General features: G+C 38.7%; 1 protein-coding gene across 2 annotated transcripts in view; it reads right to left on the reverse strand.

The window, feature by feature from the left end:
- LRGUK (leucine rich repeats and guanylate kinase domain containing) overlaps positions 1–22,927 on the reverse strand; it is a 101,184-nt gene that overhangs the window by 56,233 nt on the left and 22,024 nt on the right. For both annotated transcript variants that reach the window (XM_057733039.1, XM_057733038.1), the window contains exons 6-10: positions 16,842–16,966; positions 12,193–12,336; positions 7,106–7,186; positions 5,404–5,490; positions 3,970–4,076 (exon numbers count right to left, since the gene is read on the reverse strand). In XM_057733039.1, coding sequence (XP_057589022.1) covers positions 3,970–4,076; positions 5,404–5,490; positions 7,106–7,186; positions 12,193–12,336; positions 16,842–16,966 — 544 coding nt within the window. The remainder of the gene's footprint in view (positions 1–3,969; positions 4,077–5,403; positions 5,491–7,105; positions 7,187–12,192; positions 12,337–16,841; positions 16,967–22,927) is intronic.

Genomic DNA, 22,927 nt, shown 5'->3' on the forward strand with positions numbered 1-22,927 from the left:
GGGCAGTGCAGCATAATTTTTCAATCTCTCTGAATACTCACAGGAAAACAGAAAAACTTGAGAACAAAGGCCCATGGGAAACGTGGACAACAAAACCAGATGAAAAGCCACAAACCCACAAGACTTTTATGGCTCTGGAATCTGTGCAGGAGGAAGAAGGAGGAACAGATGGGCAGCATCTGAGAACCAGGGAATCCCCAAACAACGGATATCCAGCGGAAGCAGGCAGGCTGAGACAATACATGTCCAAAAGCCTACATGTGAATGCTCATAACAGCTGTATTTGTAGTAGCCCCAAACTGGAATCAACCCAGATGTCCTCTGAGAGATGGTTGGTTAAACTAACTGTGGTATATTCATACCAAGGAATACTACTCAGCAATGCAAAGAATGAACCATTGAGGCGGTTAACAGAGGCTAAGTTAAAAAAAAAAAAAGTCAATCCCCAAAGTTTATATATACACTATATGATTCCATTTATATGGCCTTCTTGAAATGACATTACAGAGACGGGGAACAGATTCTTGGTTACCAAACATCAGGGAAGATGAGAAGGAAGGGAGGTGGCTGTAGCTATCAAAGGGAAGCACAGGGATCCATGCGGCAAAACTCCTGTGTCTTGACTGGAGTGATGCTCACGTGGATCTACACGTGATAAAATCGCATAGAACTAAATGCACACATGAGTACCTGTGAAACTGGTGAAATCTGATAAGGTTGGTGGGTGGTATCAGTGTCAGCTTCCTGGTTTTGATATTCTACTATAGCTAAGCAAGATATTACCACTGGGGGAAACTGGGTGAAAGATATTCAGAATTTCTCTGTATTATTTCTTACAACCACATGTGAATCTAAAATTACCTCAAAATATTTTTTTAAGTGATTAAAGAGAAAAATTTTTGAGCGAAAGCGATGAAAATTGAGGATAGGCAAAGGAGATCTTCTTCCTGAAGGAGAAAACCAAAGCTAAGGAACAGAACAAATATTAAAGACTGTCATCCAAGAAAACTTTCCTGAAATAAAAAAAAAATAACACTATACAACATACCTGAGAATATTAGACCAGAACAACCAGGCTACAAATGCTGTATCAATAATACCAAGACATAGTCTAGTACAATTATTGGACTTAAAGTGGGGCGGGGGGGATTATTGAGTTAGAAAAAGAGAACATACGATTTATAAGGGAAAGAAAATTAAATTGTCATCAGACTTTTGATGGCAATGTTTTGCACCAAAAGAAAATAGAGAAACACTTCTAATAATATTCAAGGAAAAAAAGTGTGAGCCATGGACTTTACATACAGCAAAAATGACTTTCAAGTGTTAAGGGCAGAGAATATTATCAACATGCAAGGTTTCAAGAGATACTGATTTCACAGCCCTTCCTAAGGAATCTGCTAGAGAACAAGCTTCATACAACCAAAATGACTCAAGGGGCATCAGTGTAAAGCTGGCAGTGAGCAATAAATATGCAGTTACCCAGAGAACTAAGACTAAATGACAGCAAAGGACAAAGTACAGTGTGTGATGGATATATGTTCTGACAATATAAATATAGTACACTATTTTTTAAAATGGTGTGATTGACATATAAAATATATACAGTAGGCAAATTCATAGAGATAAAGTACATTAGAAGTTACCAGGGACTGGCAGTAGCAGGAAATGGGGAGTTATGGCCTAATAGTTATAGAGCTTCTGTTTGGGGTAACGAAAAAGTTTTGGAAACATATGCTGGTGATAGTTGCACATGTGAGTATAATTAATGCCACTGAACTGTACAGTTTCAAACGGTTAAAATGGCAAATTTTATGTCATATACATATATATGTACATAAAACTACATATATATGTACTTTTTCTTACCACAATAAAAAACAATGGGGGAATGGTTAATGGGAAGAACATAGGTAAAATATGCTTTTAATGTTTTCAGTAATTATTAGTACTAGTATTCTGATACTGTTGTGGTGTAACATGGGGCTTTATAAAAAGAGCAATTATGGGATATTCTAATTCCATCTTCCTCTGTGTCTTTGGTGAGGAAGAAAAGGAGATACAGATATAACAGAGATGAGATTAAGCAAAAGCTCAACTGCAGTCTTGATATTAAATTGTACCAATATGAATTTAGGAGGTATTTTACCATCTACCTATAGATAGATCTATCTAGATACAGATTAGACAGATAGAAAAGATTGAATAGATATAGTAGATGGGTACAAATAGGCAAGATGGGTGGGTAGATGGGTGGGTGGATGGGTGGATAGATAGATAGAAAGGATAGATGGATCAATGAATGGAAGGAAAGAAGGAAGGCAGGAGGGAAGGGAACGAGGGTGGGAGGGAGGGAAGGAAATATATTCCTGTCCCTGTGCACTAAAAGACCTAGAAACAATGACCAACCCAGTAGCCATGATTATCTCTACTACACGGACTGTGGTTGGGAAATACCATTTCTCACTAAAACAAACCAGGGCTTCCTGGAGAAATGGCTCATTTCAGAGTTCAGACAGGGTTTATACAAGTTCAGACAGGGTTTATACAAGATCAGCTTGGAGAACCTTGTCGCAGGAGAGAGCAAGAAAGCTATCACTGACTACCAGGCCAGAGTCAAGGTTCTGCTGTGTCATTTTCATATTGGATCCTTACCCCAGTCCCGCCAGGAATGGGGACAGTGATTCCCCAATATCACAGCCTTAAAGTCCCAAGATCAACAGTCGGGGTTCCTCTCCTGGAGCCTGACTTTTGGGGCTGCCAGGGAGCTGTGTCCTGACCCAGAGTGGGAAGGGCATGGCACACCAGCTCCTGCCTCCATGAGTTTTTCATAATGAACACTGCTCTGTCCTGGAGCATCCAGGGCTGCTTGGCCGTTTGCTATTCTCTGCCTGACAGCCAGAAATGATCAAGAAATATGTGTTTATCAGACACTGCTGTAAATTTCTTTGATACATATTTTTATATAAATGTACCCTAAAGCATGAAACAACTAGCAATCTCATAAACTAGAAAAGAAATACAATGAGGACATAAATGCCCTTCTTTTAAATCAAATGTGCTTTTCCAGATGTATGCAAATAAATGATAAATCATTTCACCTAGAGGGCTACCATAAATATATAAAACTGTCAACGTCTACATTATTAAATTACACGTAAAAAATCATGTCCTGGATGCAAAATAAAACATTTTCTCTCTGTGGGAAACCAACTGTGTGAAGTACAGGAGCAGACCACATGAAGAAGAGAAGCCATTTATAACCAAGAGATTTTACAAGTATTTTTAAAATGCCTTTGGGTATTGATACAATTTCTGTATTATACTTATAGCATAAATGGCCATCTGCTCCAACAGATTGTTTAAAAAGAGATGGAGAAATCGTGGCAAATCTGTCTTCGAACTTAGAGGTGAGAGACTCTATTCCTGTGTTCAGTCACGCTGGGTGACTCCTCCCTGCTGGGCTGATTGCAGATCAGGGCAATCACTGTAAAGGCTGTTTTGGGTTTCCCTTAGGCGAGTCCCTTCTAGGGACCCTCTAATATAAAACCTGCGCTCATGGGTGTTCTTTGGCAGGGGTATCTAGCATTCACTCCCAGCTAAGGGAAAACTGACAGTGGATAGAGATCACAATTCTCTATTACCGAAGCTAAGGTCTGTGGTTCTCTCCTACATCAGGAAAGTTGGCAAACTTTTTTTCTTTTCCATTTCACCATCCTAGGTCACAGGCTAGCCGCCATTCAAGGGTCCGGATGAAAGAGGGAAGTTGAACCCACACTTGGGAAAATGCCAACATGTGAGCCCCATATTTAAACATGTGATGATAATACGCTATATCAAATAAAGACCCAACCCCTTTCCTCAGAGAGGTGAGAAAGGAATGGGTCACAAAATAGAGGGCTAGGGAAATGATGAGGTTGTCCTGTGCCGGCCGCCCTGAGTTCTACCCAAGGGGTCCCTGAGGAATACCTGTCAAAGATCCTCTGTGGCTGCATCACGCTGTTGACAACGTGGGTCATGTGATCTTGGGCTGCAACCACTTCCGGGGGAGGGTTGTATTTATTCACTGCTGCCACCTTTTCCAGAATTAGAAATGCAAAGGGGGAAAATTTTTGTTTTAAGAGGAAGACAAGGCCTAGATTTTCTTTAATGAAATGTTCTAGACATGCGACCAGGAATCTGTGTTCCATCTTCATGTCTACTCTAACTTTCCTAAAACCTAAAGAATAATAATTATTTTAACATATTGAGCTGGAGCCCCCTGGTCACCTATTTCTTCATACTCCCTGGTTTGGGAGAGAAAAAGCAAAAACAAAAACAAAACCTCAGGGTCTAAGATTACCTTTAATATAGTAAACATTTCAACTTTTATTATGAGGAGGAATAAAATTCATAGTTCTAGATGCCAGGTAGCTGTTACTGCAGAATCATTCCTCATGCCAAGAACTATTCCTGTGATCTCAAATTCCACTAAACCTCCTCCTCTTTTAGTATACGTTTCTCTTTTCAAAGATATGGGCCTTTTCCTCACGACGGACAGTTCTCTGCCCGCCATCTTTGTCATCCCTCTAAATACACTATCCTTGTCTACCACACCTTTACCTAATGTGTGGTTTTAAATGTTATTCCCTTCGTAAAACGTTAAAGGGAAAGAGAAATCTAATAAGTGCTTTTGAGTGTGAGAATAATAACAGACTAGCCTCTGTAACTATTTTTAACCAAGATTTCAGGAAGGCATTTATGAACTGGAATACCTGCCCCTCTGCATATTGATACGTGCTTTTTCATTCCCATCTCAAATTTGCATCCGGTATAAGAAACCCCTCATTAGTGGAGATTTCAGCTGACAGCAGTCATGAAAGCATGACAAAGCAGCTGCCACAGGTATGGTGGGGGGAGGCAGGTGCTAGCATTTGAGGTCTTCTTACTCTCAAGTTGTGTGTCCAGGAGAATCGTTATCTTAGAGTTGAATAAAGGATCTAAAGTATCAGAATAGTGATTTATTTGAGTCTTTTTCGATGATGTGGTAGAATGACAGTATAATTCATTTCATTATTAAGTGATCTTTTAGAGAAAGACAGATAGAATTACACTCCCTCCAAATACGATGTTATCCAAACTAAGTCAGCTGTGCTGCTGCCGGCCTGTGTACAGCGGGCTGCTTCTGTCGCCCACGGCCGGTCTCGTAGCTGTACCAAGAGCAGGGCTTTCGCTTCACTTGTGTGGATGCTCAGCTCTGCAGAGGGTTAAACAGACAGATCCTAGGACAGGAAACGCCCCCTAAATAAGTAATGAGCGTATACTGTTATGTGATCCTTTATGGGTTGTATTGGTCCCGCAGCAGGCAGCATGAGCTTTTGAGCCTATCGCCTCATAAACACGTGAAAGGATATGATTACATACCTTCTCTTCCACTTTAATCTTCTTCTGATCTAATTCTGTTAATCGAAGTAGCATAAAAATTACGAAGGACCAATAGTCAGATTTTTCCTGTTTAAAATTTCAAGAGGGTTATTCAGTTACCTTCCTTTTCCCAAATTAATAAGCACTAGCAGTCTGCTTTCACGAGCTTAGGCGTGTCATCTACGAACACTCTTATTCTCACACTCACTCCCACATACCCTCATAGATCTTTACATTCTCACATTTACCAGTCCCCTTATGTTACCAGTCCCCCAACTCAGATGCAGACTGTGCCTTGTAACTTATAAAGCTTTTCAAATGTGCGATCCTGTTAACCTCCCTGTGAGATAAACAGGACAGGTCTGATTACCTTCGTTTCTAAAGAGAAAAACAACGAAGGCCCAGAGAGGTGACATATTTCATCTAAGGTTCCATGGCCAGAGATCCAAACCCTATTTTCTAACTCCAAAGAGTTTCATTATTACAAATAATGAAACATTATTTGTTATTCATTTCTCATTATTTATTACTTTGTATTGTTTTATATCAACTTATATCATTAACTATGAATATGTTTTACAATAATAAAATGATATTCATTTATAGAACAATCCCCTTATTACTCCCTACCATTTGCTTATTAGGATTACCTGCCTCTTAGAAATATAATTATAGTTATTTTGTATTAAGAAGCTGCATCTCTTTGAAGGGAAAGATATTAAAATGGGTGATGCATTTCATAGATGAAAATACACATGAAATGAATACACGACGGTAACTCTTGCGTACTTCAAAGTGCAAATGTGGGAGGAGTTTATACATAAATGAGTTGACGTGTGTGAAAGGGTTTGTGCTATTTATTAATGCAAACACCTAGACACTCTGGACCTGGAACTGGGAGTGATGGCCACTTTAAACCCCCTCGTTCCCAAGGATGCTTTTAAATTGCCTGCCATTATTCCCATACCAAGCATTGTTTTTATTTTTAGATCTTATTTTTCATTTTTTTATTTTGATTTTCTGCCTGCCCAGATATGTTTCTCAAGACACACACAAAAAGAAAGGTACTCAGAGATACATACAAATTCAAGAGTCTATGGAAAGGCGAGTGAAGGATACATATGGATAGGGGAATGAATGACACATGCACAAAGAGGGAGGGACAGAGTCGAGGAGAAAGGATCTATCACTGGGGAGAAAAAAAGAGAGGATCCTGAAAAAGTCTGGATGTTTGCTATCTAGAGGTGAAGAATCAGTAGGAAATATGTGATTTTTTTTCTATAATCATTTTACAATGCCAATTTTACAGCAATCCCCAGGCGAATTTCTTTAGGTGTCTAATCTTAGACTTTCCCCTGCTATAAAATAGGAACCACATTCTGTCTACATCTCCGGCATCATGCATTCTTTCATGTAAAAGGACATTGCTCTATAATCTCAATAGTTCACACCTGATAATCTTTATTACCACCCGGATGAGTCACAAATGCCCACATGGAGTAGGCAACCAATACTCAATTTCAGGCTTTACGTACACTAATGGTGGTGCATAGGTGTGACTTTGGTTACCCTTCTAATAGAGAACAAAGATAAACACATCTTATTCACATTCCTGATGTTCTACCAAAAGTACTTCATAAAGAAGAATTCCAAGAAAGTCTTCATCCCTCTCCCCTCCCCTCAATAAAAAAGGATGTCTCACCCGAATTGGATTTCTTAGAAGATTGAGAACTCGAAGGAGAGGTAGGTTTTCAATGTATTCTATTTCACCCAGCTCAGCAATCTGTTTAATCAAAACACACACACACACACATACACAATATTATCAATAGACCAAATGCACCAAGACAACAGAGAACATAATACAAGAGAAGCTACTTTGGATCCTTTAAACTCAAGTTATTTTAAAAATTGCTCTTGGGACTATCCAGCTTTTTAATGAAAATTCCACAAAGTTACGCAGAACAAGGGAATTATTACAGATCCCTTCAATAAATGCAAACTCACAGCCACATTTTCTTTTTCCCTCTCTGAATACAGAACAGTGAGGCAGATGTTCCTCATCTAATCCATGTTTATTTTAAGGCACAAATAAAATAGTACACAGAATCAGAGAAACTGCAAAAAACACATGCAAGGGCTACGTGGTTCTCCCCGTCACTAATCCTGCCCAGCCTCTGGTTCCCCAACCTCCCTCCCCAACACTGCTTCTGCTGGTTATTGTAGTTATTTGTGACTGAGGAAGCCCTCTTTACTGCATGTACATGTGTAGCTCCATCATTTTTTCAATGAGATAATTGTTTTAAGAAAAGATAAGCATGGGAAAGTGTATGACGTATTTCTTAATGTGAATGCTACATGACAGTTCACCTTCAAATTCTTTGCTAAACTGTACATTTATGTGTTATACACTTTTTTTGTATAGGTTATGTTTCATGACTTTAAAAAGTAAGGGGAGAAAAGGGTTGCTTGATAGTTCCTTAATTTAACCAGGGATAGAGCTTGGGTGGTAACAGGCCTGAATTCTCCACTAAAGACAAATGGTTTTCCCTAAATGTTCTGTAATTAGCATAATTTTAATCTTATTTCAGATGCAGATGCTGAACTTTTGCAAAAAATTAATCACTTTTTCATTTCTATTTCTCCCCAGGTCATATCTGCATGCATGGTAAAATCACCCCAGAGTCACTAATAATTCCTGAGGTATCCAACCACAAAATGCAGTTGACATGTAAGCTCTTCCCAAAGTTAAATCAGGGAAAGAACACATGTGCCATGTTCAAAGGATGTCATTTTCAAAGACATAATATGAAAGGCCAATTCTGAGTTACAACATACAATCTGCCCACATTAATCTGGTTACAGTAACGTTATGCTTTTTCCATAAGATGACCAGTCTCCATTAAACTGCCATTTGGGTTATCTACAAGATAAAATGATCAATTTTTCAATTTTGTGTTATTCGGGAAGGTGGATGGGTCACCTTGGTTCACACTGCTCGAATCAATCCATAGATTGATTCCCTTCTAGCATACAGCTCTTGTGGTTGGACCTAACGTAAATATTAGGAGGAGATGTTTCCCCACGGTCAATACGCCTCACCAACACATCCTGGCCACGTGCACTTGCAACATTGCTGGTGGAAGTAGAAATTGGCAATGTGATGTGTTACATATGCAGAAGCTATAAACCAGCTATCACACTTCAAGAGGTTTATACTGAAGTGATCCGCAGGCAAAAATTAGATAACGTGAACGTTCGGTCTAACGTTTTTGGTAAAAGTTTAAAAGTTTCTAAATTCCAAAAAGCTCCATCATTATGTGATTAAGTGAGTCAGGGCATGGTCCCATAATAGGAACACTATGCACCCATTTCAGAAGATGGTGACATCAGTGGTGCTTGACATGGAAAGGTCTCCTCGAGAATGCTGCGAACACTGTGGACAGAATGATCACAGACTGTAAAGCGTTATCACTACGATCGCAGCTGGGATCAGCCAGTCTTTTGAGAGTCAAATGAGAGGGATCCAGCTCCCCTCCCAGTTCTTTCAAAGGCAGGATGAAGCGGGTAAGGGCAGAGGGGAACACATGTGGAGGCCCCTGGCTTCCAGCTCCTATGTCTGCTGAATGGGTGATGAGCACCAGGCCATCCTGCGCACGGCACCCACCTCGTCCTTTCAACCTCATCCCTCAGCAGACCCCCTGCACATCTTCTCTCTGCAAATGCCAAGACCCAAGGCTGTGCGTGTCACAGGCAATCACAAAAGGTGTAGAGACACAGCACCCTAAACCACCTAAAGCGAAGCATTGCCAGCAAGGTTATATTCTGAAAGGAACTTCAGCCATCTGATGCCAAGAATGTCACACGAGCAGGGCTGATCCCCAGATTCCAGTCCAACCCTCTGCCCCAGCCTCTTCTGCCCCCATTGGTTACTTCCCACCATGCAGAAGCCTATCAACTTCCACTACGTAGGGAGAGCAGCTTAGTTGACTCCTCCTTTTTGCCATTTCCTATTAGGCCATGCTCTCCGAGCCTCACCACCTAAAAGCCTGTTAAGGCTTTTTCTTAAAATATACGATAGATAGATAGATAGATAGATAGATAGATAGATAGATAGATAGATAGATAGGTCGATCGATCGAAGGAGGCGGGGAGGGAGGAAGGAAGGAAAGAAGGAAGGAAAGAAGGAAGGAAGGAAGGAAGGAAGGAAGGAAGGAAGGAAGGAAGGAAGGGAAAGGAAGAAATAATGACACTAAGTAAGACTCAGAGAAGTAAAACAGCATTCTCTAAGTAACTCCCAGACCAATATTTTGCTTCTAGAAGAAAAGACTGAGATTATAATAGAACTAACATTTGGGCAATAAGTTTTAGATGCTAGAAATGACATATAATCTAACAAGGACTGCAAAACGGAGAGTGACAAAGTCCCCCAAATAGCCCACTGATGGTGAATTTGCAAAGGAACTTAAAAGAGATGTTCAAATGGTCATGTGAAGGTACGGCAATGTTTCAACAGCTAAAACCAACGAAATAATACTGATAAAAGTGCTCCCAATAAAACAATATTCCTAACATCAAGTTAACCATATGAGAAGCAATAGCTATGTTATGTTTCTTTTAAATGATAAATTTTCCATCCCTGATACACAGTATTCTCAGTAGCGCTGGAGAAATCTCTGAGGAAATCTTTGCATGGCTCATAAAGTATTTCAAAGTACTGTTGGTTGTTCCCCAAGCTGCCCAGTGGGGAGTGAGGGAATCATGTTATTGTTACGGACCCAGTTGTTGCCAAAGGATCCTTCCTTTGGGACATGTGGCCACTATTTTTTTAATGGACTCTCTTAGACATTTGAAAACTATAAACTTTGTTCTTCTCTTAATGATCTCTCTTTTTTTTTCTTCAACTATTTCAAATGTAATTTGAAAAGTCTGCTGGAATGGAAGAGAACACTGTACCATTCATGAGGTCTTTCTAGACCTGTACTATCCAATACGGTAGTTACTAGTGGCTACTCACCACTGGGAATGTTGTCAGGATCAATGCAAAGGTACCATAAGTGCAAAATACACAACAGATGTGCAAAATACACAATGGATGTCCAAAGCGCAGTATGAAACAAGAGTATAAAATATCTCATCAATAATTTTTATATAGATTACATGTTGAAATGATAATATTTTGGATATACTGAGCTAAATAAAGCAAAAACTTAATTTCATCTATTTCTTTTTACTTTTTTATTGTGGCTACTAGAAAATTTACACTTATACATGTGGCTCACATTATATTTAAAACAGAAAGCACTCTTCTAGATGAGGACACCACACACTTTTCTGGAGGGAGGGCCATTAGCGTTGCGTTTACTGTACTACCCTGCAGGGTTAAGAACACTGAATCTGGAGGCCAATCACTCTGTATTTGAATCCTGGCTCTGCAATTCGCTGGATATAGTATAACTGTGGACAAGTTACTTAACCTCTCTTTGCTGCAGTTTCTTCATCTGTAAAACAGTGATCATAGCAGGTCATGAGGAGGATGAAGTGAGATGATCTCTGCACAGTGCTTAAAACAGTGCCTTGTACATAAATACACAGTGAAAATCTCTGCACTATTTTATGACTGTAATTGTTATTACCATTACAGCTTTTCCTAAATCCTGAGATACACTGAATTGAAATGTAATGAGGGCGTTCCGCCTTTTGAACACCCCCGTATGTATGTGCAAACCATTTTAATGGCCATTTCATGGAAAAGACACTAAAACCATATGAAACAGAGATTGTGCTGACTTCATAAGACACGTGGGGCAGTGAACAAGTCACCCACTAGAATTAATCTTAGAAGTTGACAAACAATTTAATATGCAAGTCAAGTGAAAATGAGGAGGAACAGTTTTGCCTGTGATTAAAAACCCTCTTCTTCCCAGACTTTTCTTGATTTTTGGAAATCCAACAGCTCATGGAACTCAATGGAGAAACAGTCATCAGACCCAGTGGACAAGCACCAGCACAGCTGAACTGAGAAATATCTCCACAGAAACGCATCTCACCCCAGCGAGGATCTACGTGTCTCTCAGGGGCCAAAATTTTCATTTTCAAGAAGAAATGAAAATTCAACTTCTTTATGAAATCTTTCCCCAAAACAGGAAAAAATACTCGAGATGAATAAAAATCACAGTGTAGAGCTGATTGCTTAAGAGGTGAGTTATAGGTACCAACTTAATATACCATGATTAGAAGCATGAATGCTTTATTGAAAATAAAATGTAATTAAGAGTGAAAGCCAATTGATACAATTGGTGAAGTCATGTGTGCATTAAGCCAGATAGGGAAATTTGAGTAAGTCCAATCCCCAACTCATAGGGGTTGGGAATGTACTCTATTGTTACAAATAGAATACAAAAAATTCACTTCCTGTGTCCCTTCTCATTAATTGTGGGCATGGGCAACACCAGCCTGAGGCTATTCTCTTGTCTCCAGATTCCCTGCTCTGACATGTCAGACATTCCCAATGCATGTTTCTACCCCAAATTTCACACAAATATATCTACTTCACAAAGTCATGTGCACCTGGTTGCAGTTTAAACCTTCAAAACAATGTAATTAGGAATCTTCAAATTTTCAAAAATTAAGAATTATTACTTATTAAAAAAACAGTCCTTTAAGTCTTGCTCCAGGAGGTTTTCTAGAGTAACATTGCTGAGCTGGCATTGAATGTGACAGCACTTGGGTCCTAATGTGTCCTCTTATGTAGACAATGAAACCAAGACACATAAAGTATGACATTACCTTATTATCCTCGAGGTTGATCACTTCCAAGAAGTCATGACTCTCTAAGCCTTGGAGGCTACTGATCTGATTGTGGCTCAGATCCAGGATCTGCAGGACTCTGAGGTCATCTAAACCAGTGATCTTCTCAATCTGGTTATTGCTCTAAAATTGATAAAATACACTTAATGTCCTAAAGGGAAAAGGGTAATGACAAGTTTTCATTCTAGATACTGCCTCAAACCTCTTAAAATCAGTAAGACATTCTTGTCCCCCCCTCCCATTCCCATCATTCGCCTCCCCAAACACATGTACATACACCCCAGAAAGAAACCCCAGTCTCTCAGTTGGAAGACACAGAACATGATATTTTTGCTAGAGGTAAAGCAGATGAATGTTCAAATCAATAGGAAAGACAAAAGCTAGGTAGTATAAGCTTTTGACATTGCTAACCTCAAGCCTAACAGCAGCATAGCTCCATGCTTCTCTTTAGAAATATAAACTTACCCAGTGACAGGACAAGAATAAGGATGCAGATGCAGAGAATGGACTGGAGGACATGGGGTTGGGGGGGCAGGGGGGCGAAGGGGAAGCTGGGACGAAGTGAGAGAGTAGCATAGACATATATATACTACCAACTGTAAAACAGATAGCTAGTGGGAAGTTGCTGTATAACAAAGGGAGATCAACTCAATGATGGGTGATGCCTTAGAGGGCCAGGACAGGGAGGATGGGAGGGAGTCGTGGGAGGGAGGGGATATGGGGATATGTGTATAAATACAGCTGATTCACTTTGGTGTACCTCATAAGCTGGTACAAGAGTGTAAAGCAATTATATTCTAATAAAGAGCTTAAACAAAAAGAAATATAAACAATGCAGTTTTTTCATCACCATCACAATAAACCACTTGAATACTGTAACTCCCACATCCACTCTGTTTTCAGAAATATTCTGCATATCGCCACCCCATATCATGAGGGCTGTGGCAGTCTGACACGTGCCTCCACTTATTCGTGCTCCTGTACAGTTCCCTCCCCTTGAATCCAGGCTGGACCTATGACCTGCCTTAACCAAAAAAAATATGGCAGAAGTGTCCCAGTTCCAAATCTAAGACTTAAGAGTAAGGCCTGGCAGCGGCTCCTTTCGTGTCTTGGAGCCCTGACCTGCCATATAAGAACTCTAGCTGCTCTGTTGGAGAGAATTTGTAAACAGGAGAGCAGAAATCCAGCATCCTGGCTGAACCCAGCCCCCAGCCAATCTGCTAGCTGGACGTGACAAGACCAGCAGAACTACCAAGCTGAGCATAGCTCAGGTTATAGAACTGCTAGCTAATAAAATGGTTAAGTAACAGAATTTCTCCACAGCACTACACTTGGGGTGGCATGTTTTACACCAATAGATATACAAACTAAGTTCTAAAGTAATTCACACATAAGCATCTCATTAGACAGTACCGCGAAACACAGAAAGACTTAAGACTTAAACACTGTTTTTTCCCAACCCCCATGTACCCATAACAACAAATTATAGTGATAACAATAATTTGTATTTTCTTGTATATTTCCCAACATACTCAAAATTCCTTGGGTTCATTAGCCTTTGAGGTATAAGAATATGACACAGTAAAAAACTTTGAATTGAGAATCACAGTAAAGAGTAATTTTGAGGTTTCAATTAATGCCATGTTATATCCATCCTTAAACTTTTTTTTTTTGGCCACACGGTGTGGCATGTGGGATCCTAGTTCCCCAACCAGGGATCAAACCTGTGCCCCTTGCAGTGGAAGCGTGGAGTCCTAATCACTGGACAGCCAGAGAATTCCCCCCATCCTTAAACTTTTAAAACTTTTACTGAGCACTTCAGAACTAAAAAATTATAGTATTCTCTACCACTTATGATATTTTTCCTGGTACATGTTTCCCAACATATTTAATAGTAAGAATTCATTTTCACCCAATTTGTCATAAGATTTCACTTCAATAATGAGCAAGATTTATGTTCATTAGTATAATTCTATGGCTTTTTAAAATATATTAATAGAATGTTGATAATCTATAAAGCTGGATGATAGTACATGGGGGTTCATTAAACTATTCCTTTTATTTTTATATATATCTGAAAAACTCCATAATAAGAAGGAAAAATATTCATAACCCCATTTGCCTAAGTTAAGTAAAATTTTCTACTGTTCAAAAAAGTTCTAGAAAGTGTAACAGAAAAGGGAAAGAAAAAAACTATACTAAACTGAACATAATATCCATATTAATTTAACTTATTGAAATAAGACCTCAATATCCTATTTAAAATATGCCCATATATCAAATTTATGTATAACACACTTCTTTCCCAAAGACCTTTGAAGTACCATAGATGTGGAAGATAAACTGTAATTCTTCTTTAGAGTGTCTCTGATGGCTTTCAAAGTGTTAGATGCACAAGAGCAGAGTGAGGCATAGAAAAGTTTAATTAGATAGCCTATGGTCATAAAAGAAAGCAGAACTGAGAAATATCCTGAATCAGAATTTGAGTCAAAGTCATCTAGTCAAACCCTTTATCCAATGATGAAACACTGATACATCTCTCCTCAAAGTGCACGTCTAGTGCCTGCGTGAACAGTTCTTCTCGCTTGTTTTATCATTAGTAGGGAAAAGGGGGTCTTTAGAAAGAAACTATTTTATTAAATAAATGAAATGAGAAATATTCTCAATCTCCCAAGCTGGGAGGGGAAAAAACACATGGCTTTTACTAAATCAGAATGATTTTTAAAGTTTGGAATGTATTGTCCTTACTTGCTAAAGGAGGTGGTTGACAGAACAGACCATAAGTGAACCACATTTTCCCCTAATATTTATTGTAAAAGTTGATGGTAGAGAATTAACAATCAGTTTGTAGAATGAATTGTTCTTTTTTCTCTAAATTGTAAAGTGAATTACTTTCGATAGTAAATCAATTGGTTTACTGATACCACAATTTTTTTAAAGCACTAAAAACTATTGAAATAAATATCATTTTATTTTATGTATTTTGTTAATATATGGAAAAGATAACCTTCCTAGTCTCAAAAACTTTAAGGAAAATGAATGATGGCATATTCTGCATTTTCTAGTTCATCTTGGGTTCTGGGGATGAGGGAGGGCTGGGAAAGATCCACCCAATCTACTCGTAGGAAAACTAAGTCTTTTATGCTTCTCCTAAAAGCTACTTGAGATGAAATTATCAACATGGATTACTTATTTAGTTATTGAAACAAAGTCTTAGGATGAAAGTGCTATGTGTTGTTATTCTTAATAATGAGTTCAATCCTCATTTCCTTAAGCACACCCCCAATCTCTTTCCACATATCATGCTCCACTTAAAGTTAACAGGAATGCCAGCGCGAAAACATATGTAAATAAAAGGATAAGATTCTAAAAAGCTGCAAGTTGAATAGAATCTTCTGCCAATAATCCTTCCAATTATTGTAATTTTAAAATGTGATTTTCTTTTATAATTTTTAAATTTGCAATTCAACTTACCAAATTCATTTTCATTTATGCTTTGCTTACATGCTTTAGTGGACAGAAAACAGGAAAACTCAGTGAAATTATCAAACCTTTCCATGCCTCATTTCCAACCTTGGTACTGGGAACCAGTATTTTACCCTCACCTAACTCACTGTAAGGAGTGAAAGGTCCTGAAAACGCCTTTCGGGCTCCAAGCTCAGGGAAAGAAAAATTAACACACAGCCAACCTTCAGCTGTCTGTGGTTAAACAAAACAAGAATAGTGCATTGTGTATGTCAAAAATCTGTAGATAACCCGAGATGTCATTCCAAACAATAGTTCAACACTCTCCTGTGGGATAGTCCACATAAGAAACTAATAAGCTACTAGCCTCATGGCTTCCAATCCCCTGTCCACCTCGTGGCAGATATAACAAAGAACAGCAAAGCCATCCAAGGGTAAGAAGTGCGAGGGAGCAAGAATCTACAAACTATATTATCAGCCCCCAAATCAGTGAGGAGACTGTTATTTCAGAAATACTGTATCTATCTTTGAAACTACTATGATCCCGCTGATTTTAAAATAAACTGTATTTTCATTCATAGTCACAAAGTCATATAGCTTAAGAAACGTGCCGTCTATGGGGAAAAAATTAAAAATTTTAACTTCCTAATGGGAATTGTTCACTTATTCTCAGCACTAATTCTGGTTTTCTAGAATGGGAGGCTAGCATATAGTGATACACAAGGACTGCCAAAATTCAGTGCCCAGTGGCTCATTTGAGAGCAGTGAAGTTGTAACTGCAATAAATATTATACTTAAATATGTTTAAATGGTATTTCATCATTAAAACATTATAAATATATTCTTAATAGTTGCTAAAAGTATGCCTTTCTTTCTCGGCGTTAAAGTCAATCTTTTAAAAAATGGAATTTGTATACCAAATTAAAAAATCAGTTTACTTTAGCATGAAATATTCATCTCTCTCTCTCTCTCTCTCTCTCTCTCTCTCACACACACACACACACACACACACCCCAGATATGGAAAGAAGCAAACAAAACTGAAGACAATGACATTTAATGAAGGAATTGGCTCTTTATAAAACAGAAAAATCCTATCATTCATATATTTACTAAGACATTAACTAGTACTTCTATAAAGAATAACACGTTTGTTAGACTCACCAGACAGAGTACTTTGATGGGTAACATGCCTAAGCCATTAATGGTTGTGATCTTGTTCTTGGCCAGACTAAGGTGGGTGAGACTGCTACAGAGCTCCAGGCCATTGACTTCGCCTATCTCATTGCCTGTGCACCACGGCTATGTTTAAGGAAAATGTTACCAGAAACACTTGGAAGGAAAAAATGAATCAGTGTCAAATCATCATTAGAAAAATCAGACAACAGCATAAATAAAATGGCAATATAGGATGAATGCTAAATCTTAAAATTATATTTTTTATATAGAAGTTAATAACGCACCACTTAAAATTAGTTGTTGTTTGTTTTTTAAAGGCATGGCTTTTAAGCATGCTCAGTTGCATCTGCCTTCATATGTGACTCATTTAATTGGTGAGGAAAAACATTTCAGAGTGGCTCAAAGCTGCCTCCTTGGCAGTGTTTTTTCCTTGGTTCCTTAATGGTCTCCATGAGAAACTCATGTGCTTTCCCATAGGCACAACTTCTGAATCCAGGGCCGCCCCGGAGAGGCACATGCACTTTATCATCCCCATAACCATGGAAACAGCCTGGGAGTCGTCATCTGCGGAGAATGGGTGACATCAAGAGGAACAGCCTTTTCTTCTATCTATATTGGCTTCTCTTCTCTTTAAGATAAAGGAGACCTATAATCAGCCTTCATTTCCTCACCTGTTGATTCAGTTTCTAGTTATTTTAAAATTTAACCTCTTAACCTTTCGTGTTCCACCCTTATAGTCACCTAAAATTGCAATCTCAAAGTCACCAATCCTACTTACCTCTCTCTGTCCTCAATCTTTTTGGCAAACTTCTAGGATTTAATGTCATGTCTCCACCCAAGCTCAGTTTTCCCTCCCAAGTAGCCTAAGACATCACCATCTTCTCAGCCACTTGTAATCTTCAGGGCATCCGATCATCACCAAACCTGGCATTTTTGCTTTAAAACATCTCTTCGAATAGGCCCTTCCTTTTCATTTACTCCCCTGCCACTTTAATTCACTTTTAGCACCAATGGGTACATCTAACATCCATTGCTTCCTGCCCTTGAGTCACCTTACACACTGTAGTCAGGTTGATTTTTTCCAACATATATCATGACAGGATATCATGCTGCAATTAAAAACTTCTCACAGGACAAATTCCAAATTCTTCACTCTGGCATTTAAGGCCCCTTACTTTAAGCAAAACCTATTTATCGAATTTCATCCCCATTATAATCCAGTGAGAATCCCCCAAATCTGCCAGGTCGATCTTCTCAATAGTTCTGGAATATACCACTGACTTTCTTCCTTTTTTTATACTGCTCTCCTACTTATTTCTAAACCCTGCCCAATCTTCAGGACTTAATTTAAAATTCCACTTAAAAAATTTTTCTTTTTCTTTTTTTAACACTTGCATTAAACCAACATCTTAAGTATTTCTTTTTGACAACCTCATTTCCCTATTTCTATTACTCTTTAATTACATAAGTAAGTACAAGCGACGAACTGGGAGAATATACTCACAATATGCATAGTATACAAAGAGTTACTATCTAGAAAACATAAAGAATGACAATAGCCCAATAGAAAATGGGGAAAGAATATATCCAAGAAATTCCCAGAAGAGCAAACCCAAGTGGCTACCATAATAAACACATGAAAAGACACTCTGCTGCACCTGTAGTTGGGAGAAAGCAAATTAAGATGCTATTAATCGCCTATCAGTTGGCAAACAGCTTTTGAAGAACGGTTCTTTCATATTACTGGGTGAGAGGGTTCTTTATGGTACAGCCTCTCTGGAGGCAATTTGGCAGTGTCTATTATAGTTGTAAATATCCAAGCAATTCCAATTCTTGGTATCCATTCCAGACAAACTATTGCTTCCTCAAAGTCCTTTCTGGTCAACTTCTAACACCCCACCTATGCAGATTAATCACAGAATCAACAAACTTTTTAAAGAGAAAGAAAGGGACCTTTGTGTGTGTGTAAGGATCACAAAAACACACATTTTGCCTCATAATTATTTGCACTTATCCGAACTCTACTACTTACTAGTAACATGACGTCATTTCTCCCTGCTCAGATTTTTCATCTGTAAAATGGAAACGACACCAGGCTGCCGTGAAGGCCCAAAGTTAGATCGTGAGAAAAAATTTACAAAATGGGTGTGAGTTGCACAAACCATCAAGTACCTCACAATCCTAAGGCACTGCTATCATTACTAAATTACAAGCACATGAGGCCAAGGACTCACATCCTCTGCCTCCTGGCCAACAGCACAAAAAGGAGGATTCAGGCCAGGATTGATTTTGAAAGAATGAGGCCAGAGACAGAGGTTAATTAAGAAACTAAACGCAATGATAAGAAAATATTGCCAAATGAACCAGAAATTCCTCGATTTTCCTCACTGGTTCCAGACTCAAGCCTTGAGCTGAAGCACAGCTCTGCTCGTTCGTTGTCCATATGCATTTCAAAACCACTTTCATAGAGCTTCCTGCCAGATTCCCTCTACGAATAGACATTTTGGCTCACAAACATGATCCTTCTTTCTGCTTCCATTTTCTTTGGGCTATTTAAACAATCATTCTATAGATGAAATAAAATATCCTCAGAGTAGCAATCTTTGATAAGAAAAATTAAGCACGGAAAACTTCAAAGAGCCATCTGTCTCAATCTAGCAGAGGAAGCAACAGTCTTCACGTCTTATTTCAGGAGCACTAATGTCTTGGTAGTTCAGCTGCAACAGAAATGAAGATACTCTGAATTATGACAGAATAAAACAAACGCTTGAGAGTGGCTGAGTCAGGAAGCATTCCCATGGGAAGCAGGCAGGGATTAGAAAACTAGAAAACAGGAATCCAGAAACTGTCAACAGATAATGGGGATTGAAAAGGAAAGCTTGTTGACTGTGCGTATAGTAATTTTCCGAGATGTTAGAGGCCCTTTTCTTGCTGCATCCAGCTTACTCTCTAGCTTTGACTAGTAGGCAAGTCATGTTTTATGAAATTAGTATTGCAAGGGCCAAAAGGAGGAAGAGTGCAGATGGCCCCCTGCAGTCACAGCCACAGCTTCTGCACTGGCCACCGCCGTCACCCACAGCACTGGGGCAAAGGGTGAGGAGTTCACTTAGCATCTCTGTTGAGAAACATGTTCATTTCACTGAAATTGTCTCCTACTTCCCAACTCTTCACTCCCCTTTAAATTTCAAACACTATAAATTACAGTTGACCCTTGAAAAACAGGTTTGAAATCTACGGGTCCACTTATACACGGAGTTTTTTTTACTAAATACGTACTACAGTGGTACACCATTTGAGGTTGGTTGAATCCACTGATGCAGAACTGTGGATACAAAGGGCTTACTAATGTAAGTTACGCTCTGGGGTCGGTCCCCTAACCCCTACCATTATTCAAGGGGCAACTGCAATCAGGTTCTTAAGTAAAGAGTACTTTTAACAGTGGTGCAACAGCGTCCCCCTAATGACTCCCACAGTCATATCACGTGTGACTGCCAGCAATGACAACAGCCAGTACGCAGGACTGGTCCGTCCAGAGCTCTGAGTTCAGGAGTACCGTTCCCTCTCCCATCTCCTGTTTTCTTAAGAGCCTTCATGCAATGGTACTTGCCCTTCCTCCTGACATTATTCCTTCATGTTCTCTCATAGGTCTAGGGGCGTCCCAATAAGAAGAAATACAATCAGATCAGTCACTAAACCAGCACAATGAATTAGCTTACTGGGTTAATCCTCTTAGGTATATTTTAATTTTAAAAGGCCACTATCCGGAGAAAGAGACTCTAAGAAAACAAACCCATCATACTGCATTCCAGCTCTAAAGTTTTATGATCCTATGAATAAATCTTTTACAGTGGAATGTTAGATCCTCGTGGAAACTGAGTGAAGGAACTCAAAGGCACAAAAGCATAACTTTACAGCTGGGGAAAAACCCAACAATATATTTTTACATTTTGGCGATGCTGTCAGCAGTTCACAGGGCTTGACATGAATTATTCACTAGTTCAGCATTTGCTCTTATTCATTTGTCTACAACCATAAAATATGGTCCAGGTGTATAGAAAACAGTTACTAGGAAATAAGTAGGAAATCCATCACAATTCTCTTAGTGGAAAGAACCACAATGATGGCTTTAATCAAAACCAATCCTGAAGGATCTGTATCACCTTACCAGTGAAAAATGTTCTTCACTACGGGAGTGAATCTCTTTAAGAAATGAAACATGCATGCACTTTAAATGGCTATGTGATAAAAGTAGTAATTATTCAGAGAATTGCAGCATGGGAAGAACAACGGAATTCAGAAGACTAGTCTCGGTTCAACCATTTACCAAATAATCTTGGATGTGTCCCTGGGTCTTGGGCTCCTCTCTCATAAAATAACAGCACTAGGTGATCCCTAAAGTCCTGTCTGGATTTAAAAATTCTATGAATCACTTCTTTAAAATTTCATGATTCTATAATCATAGAATAAATTCCAATGATCGATTAATATTTATAGGTAAAGAACAAACTGTATCTTAAGACTAAATAAATATACTTATCCTCGGCAAAATTCACCATCTTTCGATTTGGGGTGATTAATAATTAATCATCAGTTGCCCACCTACAGAAGGACAAAATAGCATAATAAGGTTAATTAAAAAGTTGATATAGTTAGCAATTCGTTCTGAGGTATTAATGTAATCTACTATTATCACATTGTCAGCACTACTAGCTTGATTAACTGATTGGTTTTTATTTTAAATAACTGCTTTTACTATTGATAATTATACTTCTATTTTAATTTTATTTTAAACAAAAGTGCACTTTTTTCCTCAAACAGAAGACACAGATGCTCACTAACGAAAGCCTGAACAAATATAAAAAGTTTAAAAAAGATAACTGCCAAATTTCTAAAGCTTTTTAAAAAGGACAAATGGAAAGGCATCAGATTAGAAAAGCATGACATTCAAGGTATAACAGAGGACTGACTAGCTTAGAGCTGTGGCTCTCAAAGTGTGGTCCTGAAACCAGCAATATCAGCATCTCCTAGGAACTTGCTAGACATGCATGTTCTCAGGTACCGCCCCAGACCTACTTAATCAAAAGCTCTGGAGGGTGGAGACCAGCAGTAGGTGTTTGGGTTTTCTGGGGGTTTTTTTTGGTCTTTTTTTTTTTTTATTTTAATTTTTTCATCTTTATTGGAGTAACATTGCTTTACAGTATTGTGTTCATTTCTGCTGTACAACAAAGTGAATCAGCTCTATGTATACATATATTCCCCATATCCCCTCCCTCTCGAGCCTCCCTCCCATGCTCCCTATCCCACCCCTTTAGGTCTTCCAAAGCATCAAGCTGATCTCCCTGTGCTCTGCAGCAGCTTCCCACTAGCTATCTCTTTTACATTTGGTCGTGTGTATGTGTCAGTGCTACTCTCTCACTACGTCCCAGCTTCCCCACCGCCCCAACCCCATCCTCAAGTCCGTTCTCTACGTAGTACATAGCAGTAGATATTTCAACAAGCCCTCCAAGGAATTTTGATTGAACTGAAGTTTGAAGTTTGGTAAATAATTGTTTTCAAGGAAATTAATTTCTAATTTTCAAATTAAAAAAATTTTTAATGGACACAGGCACATCATTGGCCATATATGGCCTGCTTTTATTTACTTTTAAAAGTTTGATGAATATGCTTGAAACCACCACCATTCCCAGACCATGAAGTAGAACATTAGCAATAACTTACATCTACCTCTGCACACTTCTCCTGTCACATCTTGACGTCTCACTCTCAGAGATAACCCCTAGGCTGAATTGCCTATTTCTTCTTCCCTTTCCCCTTTGGTTTTATACCTAAATTACATTTGGTTTTATTAACAGTCAACTTTACTGGTGCATGGAGATATAGTTCACTCATTCTCACTACTGTATAATTTATGCCCTCTTATCAAGGAACATTTGGACTATTTCAATATTTTGCTATTATAAGCAATGTTGCTATGAACATTCTTATACAAGCCTCCAGGTACACATATGCTAAACTTCCTTTCTATAGGAATGAAAGTGCTAGGTCATAGAAAATGTGGATGTTCAACCTTA

Source organism: Hippopotamus amphibius, chromosome 4 (assembly GCF_030028045.1).
Source record: "Hippopotamus amphibius kiboko isolate mHipAmp2 chromosome 4, mHipAmp2.hap2, whole genome shotgun sequence".
Lineage (NCBI taxonomy): Eukaryota > Metazoa > Chordata > Mammalia > Artiodactyla > Hippopotamidae > Hippopotamus > Hippopotamus amphibius.